This window comes from Argiope bruennichi, chromosome 2 (genome assembly GCF_947563725.1).
Source record: "Argiope bruennichi chromosome 2, qqArgBrue1.1, whole genome shotgun sequence".
Taxonomy (NCBI): domain Eukaryota; kingdom Metazoa; phylum Arthropoda; class Arachnida; order Araneae; family Araneidae; genus Argiope; species Argiope bruennichi.
The window spans coordinates 56,567,427-56,590,442 of record NC_079152.1 but is presented as its reverse complement, the minus strand read 5'-3'; the positions used below and the strand labels follow the sequence as shown (position 1 = coordinate 56,590,442).

The 23,016-nt window shown below is 27.3% G+C and overlaps 1 protein-coding gene across 4 annotated transcripts in view; it reads right to left on the bottom strand.

Moving 5' to 3' along the window:
• The window catches only part of LOC129961682 (dmX-like protein 2), a 92,254-nt gene extending 83,689 nt beyond the window's left edge, over window positions 1–8,565 (bottom strand). For 3 of the 4 annotated variants that reach the window (XM_056075212.1, XM_056075216.1, XM_056075215.1), the window contains exons 1-5: window positions 8,383–8,565; window positions 4,578–4,687; window positions 3,038–3,163; window positions 2,577–2,648; window positions 1,403–1,481 (exon numbers count right to left, since the gene is read on the bottom strand). In XM_056075212.1, the coding sequence (XP_055931187.1) occupies window positions 1,403–1,481; window positions 2,577–2,648; window positions 3,038–3,163; window positions 4,578–4,664 (364 nt within the window). In that variant the 5' untranslated portion in view covers window positions 4,665–4,687; window positions 8,383–8,565. Of the gene's footprint in view, window positions 1–1,402; window positions 1,482–2,576; window positions 2,649–3,037; window positions 3,164–4,577; window positions 4,688–8,126; window positions 8,355–8,382 lie in introns of those variants that run through there. The other variant, XM_056075214.1, reaches the window with a different exon arrangement.
• Window positions 8,566–23,016: the final 14,451 nt, after the last annotated feature.

The window sequence follows — 23,016 nt, the reverse complement described above, 5'->3', positions numbered from 1 at the left end:
TTTTACAGATTATACCTGCATCAGGCTCACATACACAGTAGATCTAAGATAATATCAGATCTCAAACCCATAATTAACTGGTAGTAAGATAAAATTTCTTATATGTCAGTAATCTAAATACTATAAAATTTCCTTTCATATAAGAGCATGCTACAAAAAATTTACATACTTCGGTTAAATTAGAAAATTATCTCCCATCTTTTTAAATGTTTTTGACTATTTCTATCATTTGCTAAAAACATCCTCTAATGCATTATTTATGCTTCTTTCAATATTTGAGAACTAAATAATCTTCTTATAAAAAATAAAAGATATGTATACCATATGAAGAATTCTGTTTGCAAACATCTGGGACTGAATGTCAATATAATTTTTTTTTAAACTATATTTGTATTATAGTAAAGTTTAATCAGCATCCATAAAGAAGTCAAAATTATAACATCAGTCAAAGCTAATTCAAATTTTATAAATACTGTATAATGTATAATACTGGCAATGTATCGATTGGATAAAAGTGCTAAGATGAAACACAAATTTTAAAAATATAAATTAAAATATATATTGTATCTAATTAGCAATTTTATCTTAAATAGTTGCAAAGCTTCCCGTCTATGATATGTTTATACATAAGAGTACATGACAGAAATGCTCAGGCTGCAAGAATATAAATTTTGATAATGGTAAAAAACAATAGACATAAGATAATTAAATGAAAAAAAAATGATTTTTTAAAAATTTATATGATAAAAAAAATTGAAAATTTAGCATGTTTGAAAGATATTAGATCACTCAATATATAAATACCATAGTAAGCCTGAAGCAGGTATAAATATGAGAATATATTTTCATTTAAAACTGTTATATATGATTACCAAGAAATTATTCAAAAATTGCATTGAAGTCTTACATTTAAGAGTTGTTATCAGATGAGTAACTATTATTTTAGTTAAAGTAAAAATATTCCAGAATTATTTTTATTTCTTCTAGTGATAAATTAAAAAAATTATTAAAAAATGGGGGGAGGACATTAACAAACAAATCATTTGAAAATTAATTGTTTCATTTTACATCAAGCCTAATCCCTTAACAATATTTTTTTAAAAAAATTATTTGCTTGGCAATAAAAAGATAAAGGCAGAGAAAATGAAAATTGTTGAAAATAAATAAACCTTATCCAATGTAAAGTACTCAAAAAAACAAGTTTTGCACATGTATAAACTGGAAATAAAAAATATATATCTGAAAATAAAAAATATGGATCATGAAATATATTAATTTCAGAAAATAATTAAGAGAAGAATACACAATAAGCATATAAGATAGGAAGGAATGAAACATTTATGTGAAAACAACAAAAGATCATTAAGAAGAAAGTTTAGTGCATGATTCCTCTGCTATTTACCTGATAAGTTCCATGACAATACTTGTAGCTGGAATTCCGATTTAATTACTGCTGTTTGAACCCATTGGTAATCTAATCGCTACAAATATAATTAAATACAGTAAAATTATGAAGAGAAAATAGGAAAAAAAAACTAGATATAAAACTTCCATAAAAAAAAGAATGCAAATGCATGCTATTAAACTAAAGTCTTGAGTACTACACTTTAATATAGTAATGTACTTTTCTTTTTAAAAGAAATTTGTTCAAAAAGAAAATAGTGAGGTTTCATTTAAAGTTTTTAACTCTCATCTAATACTTTTTTAAATTTCCCTTGGAATAGGAGAGTTAGAATAGATAGAAATTACCAATAAAAAATAACAAGCTTAATATCTAATAGAGAAAATAGCAATTGACATTTATGAATAGTTTTCCAATTTGCCAAAATTTCTCTAATAAAAAGACAAAAAATATCTATTTTTAAATGGTTAACAAAATATTTGATTCTGAGCACAAATAAAAATTATGATAAAAATATTAAAATAAAAAAATTGTTTGTAATTTAAGAATTAAAGAAGAGATTTAAAATAAACTTCAGGAGAAGGAATTTTATGGCAGGATAAACAATTAAAAAATGAGTGAAAACGCTTTTTAAATAATGAGAAAAATAAAATGTCACAAAGAAATTATATCAATCTTTCTTCAAATTGATTTCAAATAAAGAAATTTACTATGTATGAGAAATATATAAATAGAAAATCCATTTTTGATAATAATACAATTATAATTAATTAAAAACAACTAAGAAACACATTTTACTATATATTTATCTATTTTACAATGCAGGTAGATAAATATATACTTGTAATAATTGATAATCATTTTAAGACTTTCAATTTTACATTTCAAGTATTGTTTAATCTATGCAATTACAACTTTACACTTTCAATTCTATAAAAATTATCCATTAAAGAAGTAAACTTAACAATAATAGAGTAATTAAATTTATTAATGTAACACAGTTTATATTCAAATATAAAGAAAATTGTTTTGTTTTCAAATTTCAGAACAAAATCTACAGCATCTCATAAAACTATTAAATGATAAAGATGCATCTACTCATCTCATTTCTTTCTCATAGTTTACTGATAGTTTAAAAATGAAGGAGGTAATTGTTTGTTTTGTTATTACTTACATGGTTGGATGACTGATGTAAAAGTGGTGTTGGTTCATATATACAAACTTCTCTACCATAAGCTGCAGCAATCTATTAAATACAGAAAAGAAAAATTAAAATAGATTTTAAAAAGGTATAAGGAATATAAAGGGAGGAAAAGGTAGAAAAAAGAAATTAGTATTTTTTTATTAGCTTGAAAGTAGAGACCATCAGTTATAAATACTAGTTCGAAATATTTTTATTTTTGATGCAAAATTGTAAGCATATTAAATAGAAAAACTGACAAAAAATCACACTTTTCATTTTGTAAAGTTGCTGTATTTTTTTAGGCTGTTGTCATTTTATTCAAAAAGTACCAAGGAAAATTATAATTATCATTAATTCAAATATCATTAAATAAATATCACAAATACAAAAATAAATTATGAATTTCCAAACATTGAATAAATTATTTCACATTAAATGGAAAATGTTCTTACTTTTCCTACATCAGTAGAAGCATCAAGACATCCTACTTGAACATTACCATGTATAAGGCCAGGAATTATCTGAACTCTCTGGAAGTTACTGGCTAAAATAACTATATTGCATCCAGATGCATAGGCCTGAAAGAAAAATTTATTTTTAATTAAAAATATTAAATATGAACCAATTTGCTACTTTAAAAAACAAATAATAAATTTAAAAACAATTTCACAATTATAAACCAATTTGTTTAAATTACAGTCAAAGAAAATATATATTGGCAATTATTGCATCATCCAAAATATACAACTTCAAGAAATTATCTTCTTCAAAAATATGTTATTAGTAAATGCACAAAGTATATAAAAAGAATCATTTATATTAATCAATTATCAATCAATTTTTATAAAATTTCAATTTGAATTTCAAAGCTTTTATGCAATTATAATCACAAAAACTGATATGTTTCAAATCATCACAACTATTGAAAATTCAATCACGGAGATAATGTATTTAATCTTAAATGATTTCTCATTATGAATTTTACGAAGCATTCCAACATCAAATTCATCCATCCAAACATATAAAAAATATGCTATCAGGAAATAATTAGAATATTCATTTTATTTCCTGACACAGAAAGTATTTGGTTGACAGATATTATGTTCTCATATTAAACAATTAATAGAATTATTCTTGCAAATGAATATTTTTAATGAACATTTGAGAATAAATGAATAAAATATGATAAAAGTCTGTCAACCAATGTAACCATGATTTTAAATGTAGCATACCAGTCTGCGATAAATATTAACCTTTCTGTAATTGCACCCTCCCCATTCACAACTACAAAAATTTTCTGATGAAAAAAAGAAAATATACAGAAGGAAATGCGATATAAATCAGAAGCAGAAGAAATTTAACTTAAAAGAATTATTCAGTAAACAATGATTTCCTTATTGAATTTTAAAACAATCTTAGTTTGTTGGTATTGAAGGAATTAACAAAAAGACTTGGTGTAGTTTTTTGCATTTCTTGTTGAATTATAATTAAATACTATTTGATTGCATCAAGTCAAACATTATTTTTCAGCTGTCATTTCAATGTATTAGCATAATATTAATACATTTAGTATTAAAATTAAATAAAAACCCAGGCAGAAATTTTAATAAAACAAAGCTATTCAAATATAATTATAAACTTGGCTTTAAATGTAAGGATGTTTGGATTATAAGCACGGAAAGAAACATTTAGAATTTATAAAATGGTTTTTAAAAGAAATACATGGCAGGACATACCACTATTTCACAAAAATACTTACATTACTTTTTTAGTTTCATGATTTTTGTTAATTTCAAATAAAAGAATAAATTAAAATACCAGATTATATCATGCTTTATTATAAAATTCAAATTCAAAATTCTACAGATAAACTGAAGCATAATGCAAATTTATTAATTAAAAAAGTTTTCAAAAATAGAACCTGTGCAGTCATATTTCTAACAATTTATTATTTAAATTACTCATAGAAATTTAAAAGTATATTGCAATTACTGTAAAAGGCACTCCTTCAACACTTCCAACAGAGTAGCAATGGTCACCAGCATTTGCCGCTCCAGTTAGAACTTGGTGACGGTTCATTCTTTAGATGCTTTAAATGTAACCTAAACACACAAAAACAAACAAGAATTAATATTTAAAAAGTCGAAAAATAAATGAAAAAAATTGAAAATATCATGCATAGGAATTTATCTGAAATCATTTACAGACCTAAACACCCAGTACAACAACCAAGAAAAAAAATTTATTCATTGCAAATTGCATATAAATGTCAACAAAAACAAGTTCAAAAAAAATCTTCCAAAAATTTATTTTGAAAAACTACAATAATCTTAATAACTTCCTTCATACCTAGTGAAGATTGTTTTTCTATTTTTTTTTGTAATGATTTTAAAACTTAAAAATAAAAAAGCACTACATAGAAAAGTTAACTAAAAAAATAAAGAAAAGTATAAGGACCTATTTATGAATATGATCCACATAAATTAATTGGTTTTATTTTTAAAGTTGGATAAAAATTGTATTAAATCAGAAACCATTCTATATTTCAAAAATGTTCCTCAAAATAAACAGTTGAAATGTGTGTCTTACATGATTTATGTATAAAAAACAAGTTGTGTTTTCATAGAAATAAATAACAGAAACATTGCTAAAATGAAATTTTCTTTTTATAAATAAAAAAACTCAGTTTACATATTCTAAACTAATACAAATATTAACTATGAATACACAGACTGTATTTCCATATAAATGAAACAAATGTTATTCAGGTTATATAATAAAATGTTATCATTCAGGAAGATATATCAGGATTTTTGTAAGGATAATTTTTACAATCAGGATAATTTTTTTATAAATTTTTTAACTGTTATAAAATAAATAAAAAATTTCTTTCTTTCTTGAAAAATGTACATATATTTCAATTAAATTGAATTGAATAACTGGACACACCAAATTAGTGACATAGCTTGGTACATTAACCTTAATAAATTTGCAGAAATCCAATACAATTAAAAAAAAATCAAAATACTGAGCAATATCTTTAATTTCGGATGTTATATATAATTGTAAATCTGAATATAAAGCATCAATTTCTATCTCTATTAAAATTCTAATTAATAATTTTACTACATTATAATAATCAGAAAAGTTAAAATTTCTTACAATTAATATGTATAACCAAAAGTAATTATTAATGTGGCATTAAAAAATGTGGAATTAAAATTATAATACATTTTAATATTCTGATCACTAATTGGTGTCCTAACTAATAATTGGAATGTCAATTAAATGACATGGTCTTTGTAGTAGCACAGATTATAGCCATTTACATTTTAGATCCAAAAATGGCATTTTGCCTGACTGAGCATCTATGAATGAAAATTACAGATAATTGCTTATATCCATATATATGGATTTATATTTATCAAGTAAAAATATATTTTAAAAAAATTCAACAATACAATTATTATATATTACATACAGATATTATTCTAATTATTAAAAAAAATGTAGATTTTTTTAAACTTGAAGTTAAACTTGTATATCATTTTCAGACAAGTATCAATATTTGTTTCATATATAATCATCACACACAAATTTTGAATAATTGTAATTGAAGTTTTGTTGTTTGTTTTGAAGAACTGTAATTATATATTACAGCTAAATATGCAAGTTCATAAACATTATCAATTCAAATTTAACATCAGCAAGATAATTTTGGAGGAACTGATGAACTAAAATAAGAAAGAACAATACTGCATGTCATAAGAATTAGATGATAATTTGATCCAAGCAATATACATCAGCTTAGCTTCATTATGAAGGAATTAATTTTACATACCAATATCTCATGTTTTATAATGGTCCTCAATTTTTGCAAATAATTTATACTATTGATCAATAAAAATGCACTAAAAAATACTTTATAAGTAATTTATTAAAATATTAATATAAAGAACTAAAAAAATTCAAATACTATTTAAAAAGTTCATTGCAAAGTAATTTGTAAAAATGTTATTAATTTCATTTAATATAAATATCAAAGATCCCATTACACAGAATAGTTTCTATTATTTTTCTACAGCACCTTTTTTTTCATATAGTTTAATAGAGAGTTTATTTTATAAATTATTTTAGTTGATAGTAATTTAGATTATAGTCAAATACATAAGACTGCAGATTTTTTTCTATCATCTTAAATGAAAACAATAAAGTAAATTAATTCCTGAAAAAGATACCTACAATAAAATATTTAAATGCAATAATTTTTAAAGTAATATCAATGCTCAGAAAAAAGCTACATGAAAAATCATTTCCACAACAAAAAAAGCATCAAGCATGATCAATTAGACAATTTCAATCCTCTTAGTATAGTGAATCATTTTTGCTCTATTAACAGCATGATTTAAAACACTATAAGATGCATTATTGATTCATTAAAGAAAATCTATAGAAAGAATTATACTTTCCCTTAAAAACTAAAGACAATAAAAGAAATACCAATAAATAACGTTAATTTTTTTTAAACATGCTTTAAGATTGCTTTGCAAACATTAACTTAACTGTTCTTATTACTTTAAAATTAATTATAAATCAGAAATCTTTTATTAAAAACGATAAAGTTTTAACATTTTTAGAGCTTAAAACTTGCCACATAAATTTCAAATAATAACAGTAGGTAGATTCATAAAATTAGATTCCAAAAATATTTCTTTTATAGGTTATATAATAAACTATATTTTTCACTCGTATAAATTTAAGATATATTTCAAGGTATATAGCATTCTCAATGTCTTTATCTACATTGCAATCATGCATACAAAACTATTATCTTTTCCAATTATCAATCAAGGTTCAATGAAATTCTGCAGCAAAATAAGATAATGATTTAAGCCATCAACTTAATATTCCAAAATCAAAAGTTTACTTTGCATGCATAATTAAAAAAACATCAATAACTCTTATAATAAATTAACATTTCAAATGACAAAATATCTTTACTAAAGTAGGAGTGCAATGCAAAATACTTGTTTACTAAAATGGAATATTAATTGAAACAAAATATATATAGCATCAAAATCTGTAATCATTTTAAAGAATTTGACAACTCTAAACATCACATATACTTTATTTTATTTATTAACAATTATTATTCTACGCTGCTGGCTTCAAAAGTGAACTTCAAATATTTAAAAAATAAAAATACAAAATTAATACAAAGCTGAAAAGAATAAAGCTTACTTAAAAAACAAAAATTATACGGCGAAATCTAACACTATGCGTCGTAATTTATATATTTAAATATTAAATAATTTTGTAAAAATGCACATTTCAAAATCCATTTATGATGATAAATCTATTATTTGCTTGGAGATATCTCCAATAAATATTTCGATTACAATGTTTCAATTAAGTAAGTTTACATCAAAATAAACTATCATCTCATGTAGCAACCATTTTCTAAAAAATATTTTTTAGTACATATATTTTCAGAAATTTCTTAAAACAACAATGATTTTTTTATAAATTTTCTAAACATACCTTTTCACTATATTAATCTATGTTGGCCATAATCACGTGAAAGCGAAAAACAGATTATTCTGCAAGAACTGCTAACAAAACGAAAATAAACCAACGCATACTTCGCATAGCACGGTGAAGTAATTTATTAGAATATAAACAAGGACAGGCGAAAGAAGTTACAGCTCTTTATTTTGCTTTCTTCTGAATTTCAGTTTTTACGATCTCTCTTTAAAAAAAGGGTGTTTCATATACAGTAAGTGAAAATTAAACTCACCCATTGTATGAAGCAACTTCCTTTTATATTGGATACAAAAAAGGTGAAAAAAATTTAAAAACAAATCTGACAATTAACTACAAATATATAAGTAATTGCGGCATCATTGCATATTTAAAGGGCATCTGATCCATCTATCAAACACACACTTTCGCACAGCAGAACGAAATCATTTCATTTTTCTTTACGACGGCATTGCCGAAAACCGAAAGTAAACTCCACAATTCCATAAAGTTCAAAGGGTGTAAGAAAGATTAATTTCGAGCCGTGGTTGTGTGTTTTATCACAAAATATGAACTAGTAATTTATACAATGCAAACATAATACAACTTAAAAAGAGGTTTAAGAAACTGTCATAATTTTATTTTAGGGTTATTTCTTTCAGAACGATGATGAACTCAACTATTTTATTAATTTTGCTAATTCGATAAACTTTATCAAATATAACGCTGCTTTCTAAACACCACTGAATAAATGCCGTTGAAACGAGTGTACAGATTAACAATATTTTATTATCGGTAAAATTTCATTTAATGCATGCAAAAATGATATTAAAATCTCTAAATTTTTCCAGGAGATAGTCCAATTTTTATACTAGCTCCAGTTCGATATTAGTACAGATATAAAATATCAAAACGAAACTCCCCATAATTAGGTAAAAATTTGTTTCGGAAAATTTATTCAAAGAGTGTATGGTGAAAGATCCAGCAAGATCGATTGCTGACAATGTTGCTTTATTCTGCAATGAACACAGAATGCAGGAAGTAGACTATAGCCAAAACATGCGCAAATATTTGCAGAAATCAATAACAGACAGACAAACAATAGATTGTTGGTTGAATAACAGCACACTATAATATCCTTCAGATTGTAGCTAGGCAGTTTTCTCCACAATCACACTCTAAAGAGACAATCAACTCTTCTGATGGACTGTCGTGCGTACACTTCCATTTATATACCTTCCATGATAAGGTACGGAAGCTTCTATCAAGATCCTGTATCTTGGTTTCTAATAGAGATATCTCTAAAATGCATGCATTTTAGAGAACCTTTGTTTCTGACTCCTAAAGTCTTCAAATGTGTTGCCAAATCGCCAAGTTTGTTGACATGGATGAGGATTATTGTCTTGGCAACCGTTCAGCTTGCTTCAGCATATTGAACAAACGCTCTTCCTTACCATGAAACTAAATATGTATGGAGGTAATACTCCCATGTAGATACAATATTGTACGATATTCCGAAATTTGGTGGAGCAATAGAGCATAAAATTGTATTAGATTGTTGAAACAGCGTAAAATATAATTTTTTGATATATAGTGAAGTATTGTGTTCAAATATTGTATAATATAGTTTTCCCCATATTCACCAATTTGTTCAAAATGCTATTAATATTCTTAAAATTAATTATAATTATTATTTAGAGTATGAAAAAAACAAAACTCACTTTTTAGAACAACTCCTCATTCTAATTAACTTTGTAATGATCTTCAATCACATCCAGATTCAAACCGGGAGCCATTTGTTTTGCAAACAATGTCATCCCACTGAACCAGCGAAATCTTGAAGAACTGGTCTCGATTATGGTAATTTAGTGTTTAGCTCGATATCATGCACTTCCATGTTGAATTTTGGATTACCCAATTAATTTAATTGTTATTTTAAAATTTCGAGTTAAGAATGAGATTTGAAATAAAAAAGTTGCTTGTAATTAAGATTCCCTATTAGGTCAGATAATGGAAATTATGTGCAAATATTATTTTTCCGAAACTATTTACCGTTTTTAATTTACGAAATTAAAAATTCATTGTTTATAATGCACGCATTGTTTACAAGAAAATTCTATAAAGACATTTGTCTTTAGCAGCACTTTAAAATTTAGCGAATTTTAAGAATTAAAAAATGGAATAAAGCTTCACAAAATTTAGTCAGAGAAAAAAATTTTAAACAAATTTGGAAATGATTAATTTAAAACATAAAGCATAAAAGACCTTTTATTTTCAAAAAGTAATCTAAAATTATGTAATATTTTCAGCATTTTACCCGTTTTCAACATAATGCGAAAATTATTAGAAAACAGCCAAGAAAACCTCCAGTATTTTTATTTTCAAATAAGAGATATTAAAATAATATTTTTTAAAAAATATGAATTCATTTAATTTCAAAAAAAAACAATAAAAAACTTAATTTTATCTTACGTTTTTTTTTTTAGAAATTAAATTAGAGATGCATAATTCTCGATTTTTTTAATAACAAATAATTTTGCTATTATTATTTTTAAATATTTGTTCCAAATATGTGTTATTTCAATCATATTATTAATTAAAAATTATTAATTAGTATTAAATATAAAATTTATTAATTGTAATTAATACTTAATTTACTAATTTAAGTAACGTGTGATTGAATTAATTTTTCTATTTCAGCTTACTTTTTTTAAATTTGATTTTTTTCAAAACTATTTATTTAATTTATTTATTGGAGTAAACCATTTTCTGAAAAAGTTGAATTAAAAATATATGTCATTTCTTTAATTCTATATTCTAACAATAGATGGGCACCAGCAATGACCAAAATATATGCAATCAGAAAGTCATGTCAAAAGCAGTTCAAAATTATCCTTTTTTGATAGTACATTGTCAAATGCGAATATCGGAAAGTCAAGATCGCTATCATTAAGAGGAGCGATGACTTCGCTCTTTGCAGTGAAGTCACCGCTCCAATAAATTTCAGTGACTTGCATTTCAACGATACGATAATTCCAAAAATAACCGGTCCGTTCACTTTTTAAGCCATTCACAAATTTCTTCTTTTCCCTTTATTCGCGTTAAGGGGATGGGCCCCTCAGGACACAAGCGAAGAAAGTTTTGTGTTTCTGGGATTTCCCTTCCGCTCCCTGGAGGGTCGGGAATCAGCGGATACCCCTTCTTTCCTTTCAGAGATGTTGTCTCAGATCGCTTAAGTTTTAATACCGTAATGTCAATACGGGGAGTTGTACATTTGCGGTTTTAGATTGAAGGGAATCCACGACTCTTTTTATTCCTTTTCCACTTACAACATATTTGCCTTGTCGACTTTAAGATTTTATATTAATATCGTACATAAAATTGAAATCGACTGACTCCTTCGATGCCTTTTTGATACATTCACCTAAGAATGATTGATCGTGTATAAATTTTTAAGCATTATGATTAAAATATTTTGTTTCAATACATTTTTCAATATTTCAAGGTAAAAATATTAATACTGAGGAAACTTGAAATTAATTTTACTTGAATTTGTAATTGCAGTTTTTGATAATTCCATCTCATTTCTGTTGTTTTTGATAACGAGGCATTGTTAGTCTTTATCATGAGGTTTCATGGTACATTAACCTGAGAATGATCAATTTTATATTAATAAAGTGAAAAGAAAACTTCTTTTTTTTAAAGTTGATTATTTTTCATGTATTATACAACAAAGAGGTCTTATATTCTTTTTTGTTAAATATATTTTGAAATTTTTTTTATCTTGTAAGTATTTCTCATATAAAATATATACTTTTATGGATGTGATCTCATAGATCTTTGTCAATGAAATCATTAATTTCTTCTATAAGAATCGTTAGATTAATGGATTTTTCTAAGCATAACTAATTTTATATTTCCTTTATAGGCTTTTTTTATTCTTTAAAAAGTATTTTTTAAAAATATAAACTTTTTTTAAAAATATCTGTTTTAAATCTAATTTTTAAGCATGGATGGCGTAATATATTTATGCATTGCTCTGAAATACGATTCTTTTAAAATTGAATTTCTTCTTTTCTAATTTCTTTTCAGTGTCACAAATTGGGCAAAAATATTGCTTTTCCCTTCTGCAGATTTTCCGCCCACTAGGAAAGTTAATTCCCAGCCACCCGAAAGCAATGTCAGTGTTGCTTATCGCATCGAATTTTCGCTTTGTGAGAAGAATAGATCCTTCTTTTTTTTCGATTTCTGAGAAAAATTAAAATTGCTTTGTAGTTTCAAAACGCAGCAAATCTGTGTAGGAATTGGTAATCATAATTCTTATAGCATAAAACTTACGTAAAAAAATATATATTTATAATCTTTGCTTTGGTAAAATTCTAGTTGTTAATAATTAAATGTGTCCGATCTCATGAATTCTTTAAAAATGTTTAAACTTATTAAAACATTTGTATTACATTGAATTATAAAATTATTTCTCGATATTAGGGAGAAAGAATTAATTCCTGAAACAAACAAAAAAATGTATATATTTGTATAATTTTTATAAGGGGTGAACTTATTTCTTGTTCTGCTATTGAAATATTTCTATCTGTATTTTTTTTTTTTGTTGTTGTTGTTGTTGTTTTGCACGTGTATGTGTGTGCATTTTTAAGCATAACTAGAACTGATTTGATTTCATAGTATCGAAAAAATAGTATTGTTAGAATATTTTATAACCATTAATGAATTAGAAGCTTAATTATTTACTCTGCTTTTTTATTATACCACATTTTTTCATAGTATTCACTAAAATGTTGCGAATACTATGTTTGCTTCTCGTAACTCCAGAAAAATAAAATTTTTACTGTATTAAATTTTTCATTTTTTTTTTTCATTAATAGTCTTATTCTACTACACTATTCTGCAAATTTATCGTAGAAGGAATTAGGCTTTGAACTTTTTTCACAATTTTTCTATGGACTAAATTTTCTTCTGCATTGCCAATAATATGAATGCATATATTCTTTTAAGTTCATAAAAATAAAGAAGAGACTAATTTGATTTTACAATAAAATAATAACTAAGTAAGAATCTTATATGATGTACAACAGCATTAAAATTCAAATTATAATAAATGGCATTATAGAATAAGCGATAAATTTAATAATTATTATCACTATTTGGAATGAAGTTTTCAAGCAAATAAAAAATCCTCAGTGGCCATCCAAATGTCATTTAAACACATTTTTTCAGAATGCTTTATTAACTTTCTTTTTTGCATAAAATTCGTATAGTCTCCAGCGATCTCGCATTTTAGCTTTTTTTTAAAATTTATTATTATTTTTTTTAACATTACGTCAGCTAAATTATATTTTAAGAACATTTTGAATTGAAATCTACGATAATCACAATCAAGATTAGTGAATCAAATATATTCACCAGCGGTTTCCAAAAGGGATTCTTAAAAAATTATCAATTTAAAATTCGGTGAACAATGAAATAAAATTAAAACTAAAGCTTTTAAAGATGCAAGAAGCCGAAAACAAAATAAAATATCAGAAAGAGTGGTGTAGAAAACACATATCCATGTCTCCACATGTGTTTAATGTATTTAAATGAAAGATATTGATCCTCTTTTCCAGATAGAGTTTTTTTCCCAGAATAAATATTTTTTTGTGGAGACTTGAATGCGAAAGAAAACTTTTTTTCGTACAATGAAACAAGATGCGTATAGCTTCCAGCGATAGTCGTGATTAGAGATGCATAATCCACGATTTTTTGAATAACAAATAATATTGCTATTGCTATTTTTAAATATGCGTTCCAAATATCTGTTATTTCAATCATATTATTAATTAAAAATTATTACTTAATATTAAATATAAAATTTATTAATTGTAATTAATACTTAATTTACTAATTTAAGTAACGTGTGATTGAATTAATTTATCTGTTTCAGCTTACTTCTTAAATTTTTTTTTCAAAACTATTTATTTAATTTATTTATTAGAGTGAACCATTTTCTGGAAAAGGTAAGTTAAAAATATATATCATTTCTTTAAAATGTTTACTTCAGTCCTATATTCTACCAATAGATGGCGCCAGCAGTAAACAGAATACATGTAATCAAAATTCAATCATGTCACGAGCAATTAAAAATGACCTGTATGGAATAGTGCATCATCAAATACGAATATCGGTCACTCCCGTAAAGTGGAGCGGTGACTTCGCACTTTTCAGTGACGCCTCGCACTTTCCGGTGAAATCACCGCTCCGGCAAATTTCAGTGATATCGTATCGATTGTTACTTTCTATCGTGATCCAAAACCTGTAATCGAAATATCATCAGTAAGATCGTATCAAGGATTTGAATCACACCCCTCTTAGAAAAGTATTGATCATTGGTATTTGTGACTTTTTGATATTGGTTACGTAATAACCGCTCGTAAAATATTCGTCATCCCTACATTATAGTCTATAAAAGAGAGAGAGAGAGTTTCAAACTTCTAGTCTGAAACATTATAAGAATAATAATGTCTTAGGATTCCTTCGTCTGTTTTTAGTTTATTTTTTAATTATATAGTAGTGATAATGAATACATAAAAATGTATTTAATACCATTGCAGCGCACGTGAATATAAATCCAGAAATTAAAAGAATGAAAAATATCTCTCTAAAATATTTTTTCAAATTAAAATTGAACAAAAAAAAAAGAGTGCATAGAAATAAAACTAGTATAACTGAAAAAAAACACCTTATATTTTGAATTTTAAAATGTTGCATTTAAAATCATTTTTATGTAGTAATTGGCTTTAAAGTTATTAAGGAAAAAGCATTAACAGATTGTTTAATTTTTAATAAAAAATTCTGTTTAAAATTTTGGAAACTCTCTCCTAATAAGTATCTACTATTTAGGAAGTAACTTTACGTACAAGCCGAACCAGAGGCGGAGGCAGAGATTTGCTAACGGGGAGCAAGACAAATCCGACAGAAGGGCAAGCACAATTTCTAATTTGGCTTCAAAATAACTCATAATAATTAATTTTACATTTAATTAAAGAAAATTAAGTATTATATAACTTTTTTTTATTCTGATGCTGATCCTTTCTTTCATTGTTAAAACTTTATAAAGATATTTGTAAAAAATATTCTCAGTTTTTTTTTTTTTTTTTTTTTTTTTTTTTTTTTACTAAGCATTAAAAAATTGACAATATTTGAGTCTATTTCTTTATGAGACTCGTGAAACTTAATTTCTCCGAGATCTAATTTTGGAAAGGAATATAGTCATATTCCATTCTAGATTGTAGAATATAGATAGAAACACAGATTGCACCAGAATGACGTGTCATGCTAAATGAACAAATGCATACTCTTACTATTTTATATCAGAAGCTATATAAAATGAATGTTGAAACAAAAAATTTTATAAAAGAAACTTTTATAGGAATCCAGAATAATAAATAAAAAATATTCGATGTTTCCGCCAAAAACCGATTTTTCTGCGTAGTCCTCTACCTAAAATATTTGTTAAGTAAGGATTGTAACGACGAGCAGGAATTAAGATGTGTTTCGAATCCGAGGAGAAGTACGTGCACTCAACAAAAATTTACTATAGTTCGGGCATGAACAATATAGAATGCGGAAAATATACAATGATGTTTTTAAGAAGGTCAGAGAAAATATTTTGTAAATATATGTACAAACTTACTATTTTATGTTAGATATGAAAAATATTCTTATGAAAAATGAACTGCTTGAACGTTAGATCGTTAAACGATATTTAACTTGTATTTATTTTTCAATATATATTTAGGCTTAAAAAACCAATGTATTTTACTAAAAAAACAATTAGATCTTGAACACGAATTCACCTATTTTCATTTTTAGGCATGGGTTCTAATAGTTGAGTACTTTCTTAATTCGAAGTTATTGCAAGCTAATATTTCATCCAAAAGGTGAGTTTTATCCCCTCAGTTGCATACATTGGTTTTTCCTAATCCCTTTATATACAATGGCGAGTCTAACTTGTGTATGGAATTATTTAATTTTTAATTTAAAATCTGCAATTAAGTGAAAGTATTAAGTACTTTTAAGTGCAAAAATCACTTGAAAACGCATCATTACCCTTCAAATGCCCTTATATTATTCTAAGGATTAAAATAATAATAATTGTGTCATAAATTAGATCAGCCATCTAATTAGGAAATTAAGTAAATTCGTATGTCAAGGGGTTAATGTGTAATTTATGTATATCTATGAATAACTATTTTAATCATCTTTTTATCAAGACATCTTTATTCAAAGTCTATTAAAAATTTAGGAGCATCTGAAATTATATACTTTTTGCCGATAATAGTAATTGAAAGAAAAGTATATATAAACGATATACTTTCGTTATACTTCGATTACATTAATTCGATTACGTTATACTTCGTTACAAACGATATACTTCGTTCTTCGATTACATATACTATTGAATGCAGAGTCTGAAGAATTCAGGTAGTAATTTATTTAACAAATTTAGTGCATACTTGAATAAACTCTTTTATTGTAGCTAAAACGCTACCATACCACAAAATTTTTTTGTCGTCAATTGCAGTCGGTAATATTTCTTTAGTGTAATAATTGTAGCCTGATAAATTAGATTGCGAAAGGAAACAGATATTTTACTATTAAATAAATTTAATTTACAATTATACAATTTACTTACAACAGTGATTTATAATGAATTCATATAATTTGGCTACAGCAAAACAGCTGCATACTCACAAAATTGTCAAAAGAAAACAGTGTTTTTTTTTGTTTTTTTTTTTTTTAATTTTGTTAACTAGATTTTAGTCAAGCAATTCTCATAGTGAAATGAATAAAATAAATTTATCAATTCGTTACCGAGGAAGTCACAATTATATGAGTAATATGACGATTAATTTTAGAACTTGGATTTGAATTATGAATTATGGAAAATAACTCTGTCGTCCTATTCATGAATAATATAAAAGCACCAAATTCTCTATTAATTCCACTAACAGGTAATCGAAGTGCCTGATGTAAACAATTTTTTTTTTCCATAATCTATGATAAAATCTTAGCTGAAGGACAAAGATTAGTTGGAAAAAATGTGACGTCTTATTCATTTACCAGATTATTGATTATTCTGCTAAATATAGTATAAATTATATGCTGAATGAACATTACGACATTTAAATAAAATGACTGAGAATTAGGACTCGTCACCATTCGCATTGAATTCTTAGTTGAAAGATTAACATTTTTTGACAAAATGTGACATGTCTTATGTTTTATTCACATGTCGTCTTGTCGGTTGTATAGCTAAACGTAGTGCAAATTAAAAGATCGATGAACGTCATTTAAATCAAATACCTGAAAATCTGTGGATATAGTCTTCGACATTCATCACATTTAGTTCATAGTCAGCCACCCAAAAGTTATCAGTAGAATGTAGTATTTTATTCACTTGTCGGTTATATTGCTAAATCTAGTGCAAATTATTAGCCAAGTAAACGACATTTCAATCAAATGTCTAAAAATCTGCAGATTTAACATCTTCGGCACTCACAGCATTGAATTCATAATCAACCGACCAAAAATTGCTAGCAAAATGAGAGTATCAACTTGTCGATATCTTATTTACTTGTTAGCTTGTCGGTTAAATGTGAAAAGTAGTACAAATTATAAGCTGAATGAACGACATTTGAATGTGATGTCTGAAAATCTGCGAATTTAACATGTTCCACATCCATTGCATTCAGTTCTTAGATGGTCTATGAAAAATTTGGCCGCAAAATACAGCATATTATTGATTTACCACTCTATCGATTATTTTGCCAAATATAGTCAAAACGTTTTAACCGTTACTTGGATATTTCGACTGTTTACAATATATTAACTTTAAGGTGGATTTTAAATAATCATATTCGATAATGCGCAATTCTCTACAACCATCCTGAAATGGCGAACACTTTTGCCGAAACCTCAATCTCTCGCCGACGGGGGGGGGGGCAGTTGCTCCCCTTTCCCCCCTGCTACCGCCGCCTCTGAGCCAAACTTGGCCGTTCTAGGTCCAATGGTATTCCTTATGGACCGTTTCGAACGACTTGCGGATCTTGCATGTCTCAATTCGAAGACAAAATATACCAGCCTATAAGCATTACCATGTTTAACCACTGACATTTTTATTATACTAAAGAATATTCCTTGACGCCAGTAAGTTGGAGCTGCAGTGCCCACAACAATTATGTTGATTTCCAAAAATTAAGGAATGCATCATTCTGTTCATTGAATTACATGAAATTTGCATAAAAATTTAACAAAATATAATTTTACAAACTATACACAAAAAACGCTAGGCTTGTAATTTATATCTAAAATACACAAAATAAAGACATTTCAAAGCACTGAGCATTAATGATGACTCTTCAGATGATATACATATCAGTGCTATTATCCGAAAAAATACTACTCCCACACATATATCATATTGATTAAATACTTGTCTTACATAGACATGTCTAGGATAATAACTGGTTTAATTTCCTTCAGATCAATGAATCTTCAATGAATCAATTCATCAATCAAGAATAAATATTTCCATTGACTAGCACTCTACATGTGCGTGTGTCCAATTAAGTCTTTCATTACGGTGGCACATCAAGGATACACACACTACTGAACATCTTGTATATATTCTTCATGAAGCATTCTAAACACTGTTGATATTGATGTCAGTCTGCCAATAGCTGCTATACTAAAAATCTGAGATGAGTTGATGCAAGACCGAATTAAACCTTTTAGAGGCTCTTAGGCAAAGCAAATCTCGAGGCCATTTCCTCCTTCAAACTTTCAAAATCTAATATTTTTTATTTCCTTTCATTTTAATTCATTTCATTAATTTCATTTTCACTAATTTTCATTTATCCTTATATAAGTAGTTTCAAATAACAAATTTTGACATACTGAAATAGCAAAATGTGTAAGTGAAAATCATCAAGGCAAATAAAATATATCTAAATAAATCTTCTCATCTTTAATGGGACTCTTGTATCCACCCCATGCTTTTACGGCCGTCGATTCGATTAAAAGACGCAACACTTGCTAAAAAAATAGAATATATATATATATATATATATATATATATATATATATAAAAGTATTAAAATCAAGTTAATAGGAAGTTTCAAGGGTCACCCTCAGGCAGGGATTCAAAGAAAGGGATTTTTTTCTGTGAAGGAAATCCAGACAAAGGTCTAATAATGATTACTCGTGACCCGAAAATCCACTGAAATTAGGCCCAAGAGATATACCATTTTAACAGAAAGGAAAATACAAAACAACAAATTAGAAGAAAATAACCCCCACAAAGTAAAAATACAATAACAAAATTAACAATATAAACAAAAATATCATAAAATAACACTGACGGAAAAAAGAAAAGGCAAGAACTTACCCTCAGGAGTCAAGGAGATTTTATTTTTTTGGTTTTAGTTTGAATAGGTAATAATTTTTAATTGCGATTTCGAAACTGTTTTGTTTCGTTTTCAAACTATTTTTTACTTTAGATTGGTTATATATATATATATATATATGGAAACAATAACACACCACTAGGCAACGGAAACAATTATTCAACTCATTTCAGTTCCCAATAAAAATGGTTAATTGCATATCATTTTCTAAAAAGTTAGTTTTAGTATATCGCGTATAAAAAATATGTCAGAAATTTAGATTGATTTTAAATATAATAATAAAAGACAGAGTTTTTCTTAACATTTTGCATGTTTAAAATAGCAAGAAAAAGCAATGAGCAGGATTACATAACTCCAATCACTAGTTCAATTTCGCTATTTCTTATTTTATATGAAAACTCATGATTCCGGATATATCATCAAGATCACTTGCCCTTCTCCTCCCTCCATGAATATGAACTAAATCGCATCAGTGGAACTACTTTGTAACTGTTAACTGACTGAAACTTCATCTGGAAACATATGATAGTAGCCATTGATGCTATAAATCCCAATCTCCTACTTCTTTCAAGTTTAAATTCCTCTCTCATTTTCTACAAAAAATTTTTTTTAAAAAAATCCATCATGCATTCTTTAGGAAGAAATTTTACATCAGATCTCGCCCGTTGTACAGATTTCAAAATTTTTATTTCATGTGAAAGCTCTTGACCTCAAGATATGTCCTCAGAGGTCTTCTGCATTCACCACTCTCTATTTTCGGAAAAAAAATCGAAAAAAAAATTTCACTGTACATTCTCTAAAGGAAAATCCTATGACAGAGTTCGCCAGCCCAATCATAGAATTGATTTCGAAAACTTTTCATATAAATATTCATAATTCTTCGGTATATCATCGATATAGTTAACTAATCAGAATGCTTTATCAGAATTGTAAAAAAAAAATTATATTACTGAAATTATTTTATTATTCATTTCGCTGTGACACGATGTAGTTAATCAAGTTTGATTGACATGATTAAATTAATCTTATTAGCCAGACGTTGTAGCGACCATATTGATGACATTATTGTGTCAATATGTTATAAATCTGTAATGTTGCTTCGCAGCGCAGTTAGTTCAGTCGTAAGATAGTTTTACAGACAGCTCTACTGGATGCCGATACAATGCCGGAACAATGACTGCCGGGCTTCAAGACTAACTTTGCGACGGATTTGATAACTTTGGAGGCAAAATGGATGATACTAGAATCTTCAGGAATTTTGGCGATAAGACCAATAGAATGCAAATTATTTTGATTGTTCAAAACTTTCTGTCCACTGCTCTGAAAGTTGCAAAAGGTTGACAATCCAAGCCGAAGTCAGTCACACTGTTAGTTAGAGTTGAGTCAGCGACAAGTTAATTGAAACAATTCAGTGAAGTGCAGGCGATGAGTGGAGCTCAAGCGATTATTGAATTGAGCATTGCACCGAGTATTGGGGATAAGTATTCACGAGCATCGAATCGTGTGTTGAGTCGCCAGTCGTATAGACGGTCTTCCGTGACGTCATAACGAGACGTGACACTTCATTCCTTACACGATAAGTCTCTGCGCGATACAGAGTCAGGTGAAATTACTTTTCACTTGCTAATATCATTTCATATACATTCATATCATGCAATTCAACACACATATATTGCAGAATTCATTAATAATTAAAATGCAACCGCTTTCGACATCACTCTGGAGGTACGACTTTGGTATGCATTACCTTTTTTTACATAATGTGCAAGACAGGTTTCTCAGTAGATGTATTTCCCCTAGATTTAAAACTATTTATTTAGAAAAAAATGAATGAAAAAAATTGTTGATGAATTTCAAAATAACTCCATACAAAAATGGTTTTATGAATATTTGCTGTGGCGTCAACTCTAAGTAAGCAATAAAAATAATATTCCACGAAAGAGTATTCAATTCTATTGACACTTCAAAAAATATCAAATAAATCTTTGAAACATTAGAAGAGCTTTGTATTTAACTATATATTTTAGACAGTATTACAACCAAACTTCGAATTGTGTTTGATGGATCCTGCAAACCGCCTAACTTTAATTCGTTGAATTTAGTTTTGGGGGTAGGCAAAATATTGCAACCAGATATTTTTACTATTCTTGTCAGATTCAGACTAAATAAAGTTGCTTTCACTTCCGATATAAAGCAAATGTATAGACAAATTTTAATTGATTCAGAAGATCAAAAGTTGCAAAAAATTGAGTGGAGAAATTCACTTGATTCCACTATTAAGGAATACAAACTTTCTACTGTAACTTAAGAAATTCCTCCGCTCCATTTTTAGCTACTAGATGTTTACATCAAATAGGCTTGGATTCACAAATTATAAATCCTGAAATATCTAAAATAATTCAAAATACCTTTTATATGGAGGACTTGATGGCTGGAACAAAATCTAATGAAGAAGCAATCGCGTTAATCCAAAAATTGTCGGAAATGCTAGATGCCCGAAGATTTCACTTAAGAAAGTGGCGTTCCAATTCTCCACGTCTTAAATAATTTCGCTGAATGTCTCAGTGCTAATGAATCTAATGTGGAAATTCATCATGAAAACTGTTCTAAAACTCTGGGACTTATTTGGAACTCTTTTACTGATTGCTTTGTTTTTAAAATTGACTTTAATTTTGAGAATGAAATCACCAAAAGATCTTTTCTGTCACAATCATCAAGGCTATTTGATCCTTTGGGTTTTCTTTCACCTTGCACAATATTAATAAAAATCTTTTATCAGCAGTTATGGTTACTGCAACTTGATTTGGACAGTGCCTTACCGGAACATTTTACAGTTAAGTGGCGTAAATTCAAAAAGGAATTTCAGCAAATATGTCACATTTCTATTCCGAGATGGCTTCTAATTACAGAAAAGGAAATTACTCTTCATGGCTTTTCGGATGCATCGGAATCAGCATATGCCTGTGTAATTTATGCGGTTCAACGATCTGATAATGATGTTACTCAAATCACTATTTTAGCAGCTAAAAGCAAGGTAGCTCCGCTAAAGCCTGTATCCATTCCACGGCTAGAGTTAAATGGTGCTCTCCTGTTAGCCCGATTATTATCTGTTTTAATTAATATTTTTCATGATCATGATATTAATATATATGCTTGGACAGATTTTCAAGTTGTTCTTTCCTGGTTGTCTTCACCTCCTCGAAACTGGAAGCCCTTTGTTGCCAATAGGACTTCAGAGATCCTGTACCTCATCCCTCAAAATAGATGGAGGTATGTGCCGTCAAAAAAAAAATCCAGCAGATATAGGATCTAGAGGTTTGTCTCCTAAGGATCTGCCAGACTGTCGCCTATGGTGGGAGGGCCCTACTTTCCTATCATCATCAGAAGCTGATTGGCCAAAGCAACCAGTATTCAAAAACAATGACTCTGTCCTTAAGGAAAGGGGA